This window comes from Halichoerus grypus, chromosome 14 (genome assembly GCF_964656455.1).
Source record: "Halichoerus grypus chromosome 14, mHalGry1.hap1.1, whole genome shotgun sequence".
Lineage (NCBI taxonomy): Eukaryota > Metazoa > Chordata > Mammalia > Carnivora > Phocidae > Halichoerus > Halichoerus grypus.
This window is the reverse complement of record NC_135725.1, coordinates 68,104,683-68,117,462: the sequence shown is the minus strand read 5'-3', so window position 1 is coordinate 68,117,462 and position 12,780 is coordinate 68,104,683. Positions and strand designations below refer to the sequence as shown.

Here is a 12,780-nt window from a genome sequence, read left to right as displayed (position 1 = left end):
ATCTGTAGGTGCTCAGGAAAAAAAAAGGAGATAAAAGTCAAATAGTACAACCCACCATTCCACACAACAAAACGTGCCCAGGAGTGAACATGAGTTGGCAGATGTGCATTTTCTGTGGTGTACACATCCTGTCAAATGAAGTGATGCCAAGGTTTAATGATATGCATCTGGTGATAACTCAAGAAATGGTGACCTGTTCCAATCTGGAAGAAAAATCAGTTATGAGAAATGTACTAAAAGGCAGGACATCAATCTTCAGTGTAGCAATTTCCCCTAAACCTAAGAATTTTCAAGAATTATTTTGATAATACATGATCATGCTCTCTTTAAAGCCAAACGCCCACATAAAATGTGATACCACTATGTCTCTACCTAAATATTATGATCTACCTAAATATGTGTATGGGCAATAGAGCACCATGCAGTGGTGACTAATTATAACATTGGTCAGTCAGCCTAATAAATGAGTATAATCTTTTCTTTAGGTAATGGTCACTAACTCCCATACTACACCATATTCATGTTGAAAAGCAATACAGAGGGGCACCTGGGTGGCTCAGTCAGTTAAGCATCTGTCAACCTTCAGCTCAGGTCATGTTCCCAGAGTCCTGGAATAGAGCCCCAGGCCTGGCTCCCTGCTCAGTGGGGAGTCCACTTCTCTCTCTCCCTCTGCCCCTCCCCCCATTTGCCTGCACCTGTCTCTCTCTCTCTCAAATAAATAAAATCTTAAAAGAAAAAAAAAAAAGCAATATAGAGTGCTTAAGGGTATAAATCCTGGCACCAGCCTGTACTCTATGTGAACTCAACAAGCTAATTGTTAGCTTTCCCACAACTTAAAAAAAATAAATAAATAATACACATACACACAGAAGAGGTAAAGAAAAAAGTAACCTACATCACAGGGTTGTTATAAGGATCAACTAAGGATCAATTACAAGTGAGTACTTTGAAATCATTTAGAATGGGGGCCTAGCACATAGTAAGCAACTGAGTATTAGCTTATCACTATTATTACATAAGTAAATAAAAATAAAAAGCAAAATTACCCTCTCCTATTTCTGCCATTCTATCACACTCCTATTCTGAGTTGTCTGAGACAACTTTCAGACTTCCCTATGCTTATTTACACACACTTTTTCCCCCTTACTCTTAACTCTCTCCCAACCCTACCGTGTGTGTGTGTGTGTGTGTGTGTGTGTCTCTCTCTCTCTCTCTCTCTCTCTCTGTCTCAGGCATACCCTGGTTAGCTCTGGGAATGCATTCTGAAAATGGAAGTTCTAACTGCATGAGAGCCATAATGGGCCTATCATAGCACAGTCACTATGAAGAACACATTTGAAGGTAACTGATTACTTTGAATAAACATACAATTAGGAATACTCACTGGTGTCCGTCCTCTGTGTTCCTTGGTATTACTCTAATGGAGATTTAGCATTACCTTCATCCATCTGATACTCACCACTCACTGACTCAGCCAAATTCAAATGTACCCAGGTTTTCCTTTGACCATTAAAACAACCTGAATCAAATTTACTAAATGATTTCATACAAATGATTTGCTCATGTAATATTCATTTCTGATTAAGTCTGTCAAAATAGCTCTTTTTCCTCAACTTGCACATTTTATTCTTTCCTCTTAAGACATATCACATTCTAGATTTTGTTTTTAAGTGTTAGCTCCATTATAAAGTTCTTACCTATTAAAATTCTAAGAGACTTTAGTACAGAGTAGGTGCTCTATAAATGTACTGAATGACAGAAAAATATATGGAAGTATTTCAAGAGCTCAAATATTATGATTTTACTACCATGAATTTCCCTTTGTATTGTCACAAATCAAAGAGGCATCTGTAATTACATACCAGTTTTGTGACGTCTTTGTAGGACCACTAAACCCTCTTGGCTTAAGTTTCAACTTTCATAAAATAAGGATTAAAATAAGGAAATACACATAAAAACATACTTATTACCTAGTACATGGGAGACACTTTGTTGATTTATTTACTGATCACAACCTGCAGAAAAAGTAGGCAAAACGCAACCCTTGGATGTTTTTATTCTGAGCCCAAGATCTAATTCTTTTGAGTTCTTATTGCAAGGATGGGATGAAAACAACACACCACAGCTCTAAAAAAGTACTCATAGCCCTAAGAGACTTAATCAGTGATACTAAGATTTTATTAGAGAAAAAAAGAAAGGAAAAGTACAGAATTGAAGGGTCCCCCTCACATGAATCTTTTTTGCCTAATTTTCAAAATTATGTCAGCTAGAAAAATTTCCCTAACTCAAATTGGCCTTTCTATAAAGTTCTCTTCAGTACACACACTGTGGTAACACATTTTACAGTATGAGGCAATCTTATGACAAATTTCTTTAGGTGTTATGTTCCTTTGTATATATCATACCAGTACCAGAATTAGTTTATCGTGAAGTTAAACTGTGAAAATACAGATAGTTAACCAGAAACAGCTTGTATATCTTTCCAGCATATAAATAATTTTCAGTAGGAAAAAATAGTTAATATGATAGCTTTAATTTTTTTCTCAGTTTTAAAACAAAGATGTATTCCTTTAGCTAAGGAACAAGCTGTGTTAAGATATGTTATTTTATTTTTAACATGCTGATATTTAGAAGACAAAAAATTCTCTGTCCTACCTTAACATATTTGTGATATGCTAGCAATAGAATTATTTTCCCCAAAACTCTAAGCAAAATTTGTCACATTGAGGCCTTACTCTAATGCAAAGTATATGAGTTTTGAAGCACTCATAAGCACCTATGGACTTTAACATCAAAATATTTTCATTATGAAATGAAAGCTAGAAAACAAAGTCATATTCTACTTCCAGTTTTGGATCAAGTCTGAATCATAGTGGGCCAAGTAAATCCACAGACCCACCTTGTGGTTATTTCCCCAGTTCCTTAATGTATAACTAGAACAGACATAGTTGGCAACTGACACAAAGCCCATACTGATCCTCTGATCTATGGAGTAAGGATCAGTATGGTAGAAACATTCAAGTAGAAGCTCCTAGAGTTTCTTCTCCTCCTCAAGGTATTTTTATTTTATTATTTTTTTTTTTAAAGATTTTATTTATTTATTTGACAGAGAAAGACACAGCGAGAGAGGGAACCCAAGCAGGGGGAGTGGGAGAGGGAGAAGCGGGCCTCCCGCCGAGCAGGGAGCCCAATGCGGGGCTCGATCCCGGGACTCCGGGGTCATGACCTGAGCTGAAGGCAGACGCTTAATGACTGAGCCACCCAGGCGCCCCCTTCTCAAGGTATTTTTAAAAAGCAATACCACAGAGATGGGTGCCATAACCAAAAATATCAAAGATGAAAAGGTGGTGATAACTATCACATCCCATTTAACTTGCTTATTTGGTCTATACGTAAAGCAGATGGATCTTGGAAAATGTGGATTATCATAAATGTAGACAGGTAGTGACTCTGATTGCAGCTGGTATTCAAGATGCAGTATTTTTACTGGAACAAAGGAACATAACCCCTATAACCTGAGAGGCAAATCCTTTTTCTCCATATTAATTTGCAAGGAACCCCAGAAACACTTTACTTTTACCTGGCTAGGTGAACAGTACACTATTGCAGTCCTGCCTTAGGTCTATGTCAACTCTCCTGCTCTCCAACAAAGTCCACAGAGATTTTGATCATATTGGGAATCCATACATCACACTGGTCCACTACACTGATGACATTGTACTTACTGGATCTACAGGCAGGAAGTAGCCAGTACTTTAGATATCCTAACATGACATACGCAAACCAGAAAGTAGGAAATTAAACTTCACTGCCAGGATTATGTACCAGTCAGAGTCCAGTTAGGAAAGAGAAAATACATGGTTATTTTAACAGAGAGAATTTACTATAAAGACGTTAAGTATAAAATTGTTAACTATATTGTTGAAAAGGTAAAAAGTCAATACTATGGTATCACAGCAGTTATCAACTACAGACAGGAGTTTACCACCGCTGGGGAAACAAAGGATGGGTTGAAATTATTTAAACTTAGAAACTTGTGAACAAACATCTCTTTAGAACCAAAACTGAGACTCCTAAGGAGGGAACACTGCTCATCTGTTGTTCTAGTCCAGCCCACTCACTCTACAAATAAAATATTGAGTTTTAAGTTCTTATCCCAAACTACCCAGTTAGTGATAGAGTCTTAACAGTGGTCTCCTGATTTTATGAGCTCTTTCTACCACACCACACTCCCTGACCAATATTTTATGTCATGTCAATCAAATATTCTTTCACTTAAAAGTTAAAGATATTCAAGTAAGATTCTCTAAATTAACAGAAGTATTGTGAGCTGTCATTTCTGAGACATCCTTTTCCACCCTACAGTGGGCAGGAAAAACTGTCACTTTTTAACATATCACATAACATAAGGGGCTTTTAGGGTTTCATGAATGTTCTATTTTTATCCGGATGTTGATTAAATAGATGTGCTCGTTTTTAAAATTCACTGATCTATACATTTACAATTTTTGTACTTTTCTGTATGCTTTTATGTGTGGATTCATAAAGACAGCAAAACTATGCTGCCACCTTTACAGAATCATCAGAACTGACAAATTCTTGACATATTAATCCTTTCATTTCCCACAAATTAGAAGGGGGAAAAATAATAAGCTTTATTCCTGGATTTAATTCCTAAAAGCAAAGGAAAAACTCACTGGTGATAAAGAAATGACAGAAATCATGGGAGAAAATAACCATGTCAAATGAAAGCTTATTGAGAAATTGCTAAATATTGAGAAACCAGAAACATTAAATGGACCTGCAAAAAGAGAGCACAGAATATTTGAGAACTTTGGAATTAGCCGAAGACCAAGCTCCATAATTTATTAACGGATGTGACTTAAATACAGTTATTTTATTCCTGTAAGGCTATTCCTCATCTGTAAAATGAGTTCAATGATACCTACCCTAAAGAGATGTGAATTAAGGGGCGCCTGGGTGGCTCAGTTGGTTAAGCGACTGCCTTCGGCTCAGGTCATGATCCTGGAGTCCCAGGATCGAGTCCCGCATCGGGCTCCCTGCTCAGCGGGGAGTCTGCTTCTCCCTCTGACCCTCCCCCCTCTCATGTGCTCTCTCTCTCAAATAAATAAATAAAATCTTTAAAAAAAAAAAAAAAAGAGATGTGAATTAAGATACTACAATGTTTCTGCATGTATCTGAAATGAATACTATTATTGTATAGGAAAGGTAGCAAAACCTTATGTGATACTATCAAAAAAAGAAGAGGACAAAAGCACAGCTGAGTTCCTTCAGGGCTACAACAGCATCTTTCATCTTGGTATCCTCAGTATCTAATATAGTGCCTGATATGCAGTGGAGTTTCAATAAATATTTGCTTAACTGAACTCCCTGCGATTCGAGAAAGGTTAGCAAAATAGTGATGGGAGAATTAAGGAGAAAAATAGATTTTGTGTATAAAAATCAAGTAGAAATAACTGTAGATTAAATTTTCAGGAAGTCTTACAGAAAATAGCAACTGGATTATGAATGTATGACTGAAGAAATGTGTTTATTTTAATGAAGATTTAAATAAGAAAAGAGAGAAGGCAGATTAAAAATGTAAGATAAGAGAGATTAAAGTTGATGATATAAACTTTCTGTTAAATGGTTTCTGACTAACAGCCCTCAAGGCAGCATTTTCCAACCTCCTAATAAAATACCCAGGAAAATGGAAAACAAACAAGCAAAACCTATCCTACTAACTAAAACTACAAACTATAGATAATCAGATGCCAAGGTTTAGGAGGAACTAAAGTTAATTATTTACAAATGGAGGTAAATTAAGAAATAAAAAACAGGGGCACCTGCGTGGCTCAGTCAGTTAAGCATCTGCCTTCAGCTCAGGTCAGGATACCAGGGTCCTGGGAGGAGCCCGACATCCGGCTCCCCGCTCAGCTGGGAGCCTGCTTCTCCCTCTCCCTCTGCCTGCCACTCTGCCTACTTCTGCTCTCTCTCTTTGTCAAATAAATAAACAAAACCTTAAAATAAATAAATAAATAAATAACAACCCAGTTTATTAAGTACCCTGATGTCTTTGCTTGAAGCACAAGTCATATGGAAAAGGAGGGGAAAACCATAATCTTTATATGGATTTGAAGGCCTACAGCCTGAACCAAACAAAAAAGGGATGCTGTCCTTATCCACACCACAGAAAGAAAGAGTTAATCCCCTTTACCCTCTTGTTTCCACTAGCATTTTTTAAGATCTACGTAGAGACATATAAGATGTAAATAGTAGGAAAGTGAGGAATGAGGTATTGGCAGTGGTAGAGCACATTCCAAAAGTCAAGAGACTCAAGGAATAACATGCTTGAGAGGATAAAAAGAAGAATCCTGGTACTACATGGATGAATTGTAGCTTTATTGTACTATTGGTCTAAGTTCTACAGAATCAGTCAACGGGGGTTAAGGAAAAGTTGCCAATTAAGTAAAAATTTATATAAAGTATTGGCAAATCAAAATCCCTATGCTTAAAATAATACTGCAAACAAAAATAATACCTCAAACAAATAGAGTTTATCCCAAGAATGTAAAGATGATTCATCATTTTTTTTAAGTTTTAATTTTTATTTATTTTTTTAGTAATCTCTACACCCAACACGGGGCTTGAATTCACAACCATGAGATCAAGAGTCGCATGCTCTTCTGACTGAGCCAGCCAAGCACCCCGATTTATCATCTTAAAAAATGTACTACATTACAATTTAAATAGGAAAAACAATATGATCAACTCAGTAAGAAGTGGAAATACAAATTGCCAATAAACTTAAGCAGCACACATTCAGTAACCATGACAGATGGAAATGAAAACTATTTTTCTTATCATCAGAATAACAAGATATTTACGAACGGTAACAAAGGGGGTAAAAACAAATACTGTGGAAGAAAAAGGCAGTCTAAGACATTCCTGGCAAAAGCTTAAAAAGGTACACACTCTTTTGTATGAATTCTATCATTTTTACCTGTTTACAAGCACTGCTACTGGAATGTAAAATATTTTTCACACCATGTGTAATTATGTTTTAGCATTCAATTAGTCCAGTGCTTCTCAAATTTTTTGGTCTCAGGACTCCTTGCGCCCCTAAAAATTAGTGAGCAGATGAGTGCTTGCGGGGACAGGGGGAGGGCTGACTACAAAGGGGCAGGAAGGAATCTGGAGTGAGTGATGAAACTATTGTATATCTTGATAGTGGTGGTAATCACATATCTGTATGTGTTTTCCAAAATCATAAACTTTATTATTAAAAAGGGTGAATATAATATATGTAAATTAAACCGTTAAAAAGTCAGACCTGAAAAAAATTCTTGAAGACCCCAAAGAGCTTTTATTTGAGTTATAGGCAGCAATATTTAGCATATTAGAAATTGTCAACTGAGAAAATTTTATAGTACTTAATGTTTTCATTTTAAAAATAGTAACTGTACTAAATGTTAACATAAATTATGTATTCTTTATGAAAAATAACTTTTCCAAAGCAAAAAACATTTAGTGAGAAAAGTCCCACTGTTTTATATGTTAGCAAATCCTTTTAATGTCTGGCTTCAAAGAGAAAACAGCTGGACTCTCATATCTGTTTCTGTATTCAGTCTGTTACAGTGTCACAGGTCATGTAGCCTCTGGAAAACTCCACTGTACCCTTGTGAGAAGATCAGTGTAAAAAAGACAAATAACATCGGCATATTATTATGAAAATAACTTTGACCTGGAACTGTCAGGAACCCCAAGGGTTCCTGGACCACACTTTGAGAACCTGATGTAGCCTATACAAGAAAATTTCAAATATTGAATACGGCATGATGACGTACTTCTTTTCAAATCAGGGAAACACTTTCTTACGCAGATTATCTGTCCTGATTTAATACAATAGTCACCTTTTCCAGGTCAAAACTTTTACCAAACAATGCTTTAGACTGGGCTACAAACATCAACGTAAATGAAAAATATTTCCGAGACCAAACAGTTTAAAAACAAAACAAAACAAACAACAGTCCATAAGAGGTACAGCACCTCCTCAAGCCCTCACTCCTTACTCTCTCTATAGCACCAGGCAGCATGAACAGGGAGAAAGTAGAAAAAGAAAATAAATGACTCAAAGAAAGAAGAGATCCATAAAACCAAAAGGCAAACAGAGTAACCGCAAAAATAAAGCAGTACAGGAGCAAACATACCCTGAATGTAAAATACAAGAAAATACAAATATTGCTCCCTGGCCCTATACTAAAAAAAACAAACAAACTCAAAATGCTGTATTCAGACTCTACCCCCAGGCTACAGACAGGGACTCTTGGACGGTGTCACTCATAAGACGGAAAATGGGGATCCACTCTCTTCCAACAATCACTTTATCCAGCATGCTAAGCAAGATGACAGAGCGCTGCATTAAGGGGAATCTGGTGTGCCTGCTTGAGGCTTTTTAACTATTGATACAACTTTCAGAACTACTCATTCCAAGCGACCAAGTCCCACTTGCTGTCCCCGGGAGCTCTGTCCCACGGTGACTTTTAAATACTGTACTTTCCAAGGAAGTGGTGGCACCACCGGGAGACGGCGCACATCCTGGGCGGGCGCAGGCAGGACCCGGGCTCCCAAATACCGCGGCGGCTTCCCTGTCACCTGTCCCTGACCCGGCGTCGCGGACCCAAGGTCGCGCCTCCTTTGACGAATACCGGGGCCACCGCGCTTCCCTGCCTCAGTTTCCCCACCTGCGCTTGAGGGGTCGGAAGGGTCGGCTCGCGGCGCCCCTCCAGCTCGACTACAGGACTCTGGGACACTGGCAGCTTGGCCGTTCAGGCGGCTCAGGCTGCCCTCTCGGTGAGGGGGCCGGTCTGCGGCTCCCGGCACTCACCTGGCTGACGCTTCAGCGCCATCACGGACACCAGGTAGTGGGCGATGTCAAAAAAGGGGAACATAGACGTGCGAGAAAAGGCAAGGGTCAGATCATCCCACGGAGAATCCATGACGACGACCGACCACAGCAGGCGAAGCAGCCCGGGCGACGGGTTCCTGCCGTGCGCAGCGAAAAGTGGGGGAGGGGGCCTCCGCGGCCGCGCGCCCTTCCGCGCGGCCTGGAGGAGCCCCGCGCGTGCGCCCTGCGACCGGCGCCGGAGCGCTTTGGGGCGGGGCCGTGTGTCCCGGGAGTGGGCGGAGCGAGCGGCTTCCCTGCTGTGCCGGCGGGGCTGGGCCTGGTTCTCCAAGTAAGGGTCTGGCATCTTCGTGCCGGAAGCTGTGCCAGATCCAGGAGAACGGGCAGATGAACGTAACATACATAATGATTTAAAAAATACATTACTTATGTTAAATTTAGTACATTTATTATTTTAAAGCGAATACGTAAAGAACTATTTTAAGTTTTTCTGTTATAACTTCCATTATGCTAAGTATTGATCATGTAACCCATGTAAAATCTTGAGGACTCTTTTGGGTCCTCAAGAAATTTTTTTAAGTCAGCTTTAAGGGTTTAATTTACATACATCTTATTCACCCTTTTTAATATAAAGTTCTATGATTTTGGATAAACCTATGCAGTCCAGAAGGGTAGAGGTTCAGAGTGGGATTAATTTCTTTAAACTGATTCACCTAACATTTCTCAAGCAACCATAATGTGCAAGTCACATGATTTAGTGGAGATATAAAAAAGAATACAATCATATCCTGCCCTCAATAAGCTTGTGTTTTCCCAAGAGGTTGAAAAAATTTTTGAGGACACACGTAATTTGTACAAAGCTGGTAGTGAGAAGTGTAGGTGCCATGCTAGGGCAGTTCCGGAGAAGAGGGAAGACTATTTCAGGGAAGTGTAAGGTGAACTGGCCTTTAAAGGCTAGATGAGAGATAAACGCAGGTATTTTGGCTAGACTACAAAGTGAGAAATGAGGTTGGAAATAAAAATCCTTGAATGGCACACCATAAACTATGTTGTTTGGCTTCATCTAAGCTCTTGATCACTACATTATGCTCAGAAAAATCAGAGCCAGAATCCATTCTCTTAGCCGTTATACTAAACGGGGTTTTTCCCTTTTCGTTGGAGGTGGGGGGTAATGTACCATCAACCAGTAAGTTTAAGAATAAATTGGTGAGAAGAGACTAGAGACAAGGAAAACCAAAGGGTATTCACTGATCCAACCAAAAAGTAGTAGAGGCTGAGGACAACAGGAGCAGGGACTGAGATGGGGAAACATACAGTAGAAGCAGAATAAGCTGGATATGGGGAGTAGGTGAGTAGGAGGATTATAGTTACATTCAAAGAAACAGGAAACAAGGAGGAGCAGATTTGGGTAAGAAAAGCACAAGTCTAGTGTGGCACATTTTTTTATTTGATGTGTCAACAGGTCATGCTGGTACCAGGAAATTGGACATACATAATGAGCTGCTAGATAGGTTAGAGCCTCGTGGAGTGTGCACTGCCAAGGGAGACTTAAATCGATTTTTTAAAAATCTGAATATTTGTCTGTTTGTTTAATTCATTTAACAAATGTTTTTGGGGTGTCTGCTATGGACCAGGCATTTTGCTGGATGCTAGAGGCCCCTTCCTAAACACTAAGTGTTCAAAAGGTGGGAAAATTGTAGTAAATCTCTACATTTTATTACTTATCAAAAAAGAACATGGGGCACCTGGGTGGCTCAGTTGGTTAAGTGTCTGCCTTCGGCTCAGGTCATGATTCTGGGGTCCTGGGATCGAGTCCCGCATCGGGCTCCTTGCTCAGCAGGGAGCCTACTTCTCCCTCTCCCTCTGACCCTCCCCCCTGCTGGTGCTGTCTCTCTCCCTCTCTCTCTCTCTCAAATGAATAAATGAAAGATCTTTTAAAAAGAAAAAAAGAACAGACTTGCTAAAAAACTTTTCATATGTGGTTTTCTAAGCAAGTACTTTCCATAGAGAAAGGTCTTTAGATCTCTAGCAAAACTAAAGAAAAAAAGCAATACCTGTGATTATTTATACTTCCATGTTTCAGTTGATTCTTTCCATACTTTTTATACATTCCTTTATCTTTGGAATTGTAGTGTTATGAATTTAGGGGCAGAACTTGGATATTATTTCCCAAAAGGTTTTACATTTGACAGTCTTAAATTTCACAAAATACGTGTTTTGTCATTGGACTTAAAAAAATAGTATATATGAAGAAATCTTTACAACATCTCCAATGACAGCCTATGCCACTATCATTCTGATATATAATTAAATCAATTTTTAATACCAATAGGACAACATAAAAAGCATCAGAGATTTTTTTTAAAAGCAGATAACTCAAACATTTTACTTACCCTAAGCAGACTAATTCCAACAGAAAGAAATGAATCACTTCAGGCTCTCCTAATAATCTGAAAATTGTTTCATTTCAAAAACTGAGAATAAGCTGGGTCTCCATCTGCCTAGAGTCTAAAGAAAAAAAAATTTTTTAATCTAAGGGAAATGAAAGTATAATCCTACAAAAAGATAAGTTCTATCCAAATTTTAAATATGCTCACTATATTTGCTTCTGGTCAGTACTTCAGTTATTTAGTCTAATAAAATAATCCAGAATAGAAGGAAATGAGCAATGAAAGGAAGAAAGGCTTTGAATTGGTAACAGAGAAAGGCAAGATTGGGGGAAATTACGTGTGAAAATTCAAACTTTTCCTGACTTTTGGAAGCAGTTTACAAAGTTAATCATTGCAGATAAAAATGAATCTGTATTATAAAGTATTGCTTATCTATTAGAAAGTAAAGCTGGCCTCATTGTATGAACATCTAGAAGAGTTTTGACTAAAAAGCAAGCATTTGAGTTAAAAAACATGTGAAACCAATTTTTATAAACCAGCTATTTCAACAACAATCCTATTGACAGTTCTTTCTCATGGGGAATGTCTTATGCATTATAGGATGTTTAACAGCATTCCTAACCTCTACCCAATAGATGCCAGTAACACACGCATGCCAAAAATGTCTCCAGATATTGCCAAATGTCCCAGTGGAAGGTTGGGGTGAAAATGTCCCTCCTTCAGTACTACCATTATAAATAAATAAATAATTTTTTTGTTACTTTTTTAAAAGCAGATAACTCAAACATTTTACTTACCCTAAGCAGACTAATTCCAACAGAAAGAAATGAATCACTTCAGGCTCTCCGAGCTAAATTTGCCTCTGTACAAACATTACAGTTATGGCACTAACATTCATCATCAAGTTAATTCTAAAAAAAAAAAAAAAAAGTTAATTCTAGAACAACTCACATAGTCCTTCTTAGTCTCAGCTTGCTCACCCAACCCATCAAGTTGGCAAAATCCCAAAAACTAGTATTTCGAAATGTAATCATAGCTATTTCTTCTCTGCAATACTGCTTTCTATCCACTGAGTGGCATGCCTCTCACTTTGGGAAATCAATAACAGTAAATTTTTTTTCAAGATTGTATTTATTTATTTGACAGAGAGAAAGAGCACAAGCAGGGGCATAGGGAGAGGGAGGGCAGGCTTCCTGTTGAGCAGGGACCCTGATATTGGACTCGATCCCAGGACCCTGGGATCATGACCTGAGCTGAAGGCAGATGCTTAACTGACTGAGCCACCCAGGTGCCCCAATAACAGTAACTTTTTAAAGAACCATAAAGAGTCCATAGTTAGGAGGATTCATATTAAAGGGGCTAATTATGCTTCTAAACCCTTGGTACTCCAGTTAAACATTTTCATTCTAAAGTTCTTTTGATAAGTATTTGATAACTATGCCATATCAAATTATAGTGTAATATTATATGACATTTACAACAAAA

General features: G+C 38.3%; 1 protein-coding gene across 5 annotated transcripts in view; it reads right to left on the bottom strand.

Annotated features, from left to right (window-relative positions):
- Positions 1-9,150, bottom strand: part of TMEM38B (transmembrane protein 38B) — a 55,380-nt gene extending 46,230 nt beyond the window's left edge. The window contains exons 1-3 of one of the 5 annotated variants that reach the window (XM_078061556.1): positions 8,888-8,972; positions 8,050-8,077; positions 56-203 (exon numbers count right to left, since the gene is read on the bottom strand). In XM_078061556.1, the coding sequence (XP_077917682.1) occupies positions 56-127 (72 nt within the window). In that variant the 5' untranslated portion in view covers positions 128-203; positions 8,050-8,077; positions 8,888-8,972. Of the gene's footprint in view, positions 1-55; positions 204-8,049; positions 8,078-8,887 lie in introns of all 5 variants that reach the window. The other 4 variants (XM_078061555.1, XM_078061557.1, XM_036089851.2 and 1 more) reach the window with 4 other exon arrangements.
- Between the last annotated feature and the right edge of the window lie 3,630 nt (positions 9,151-12,780).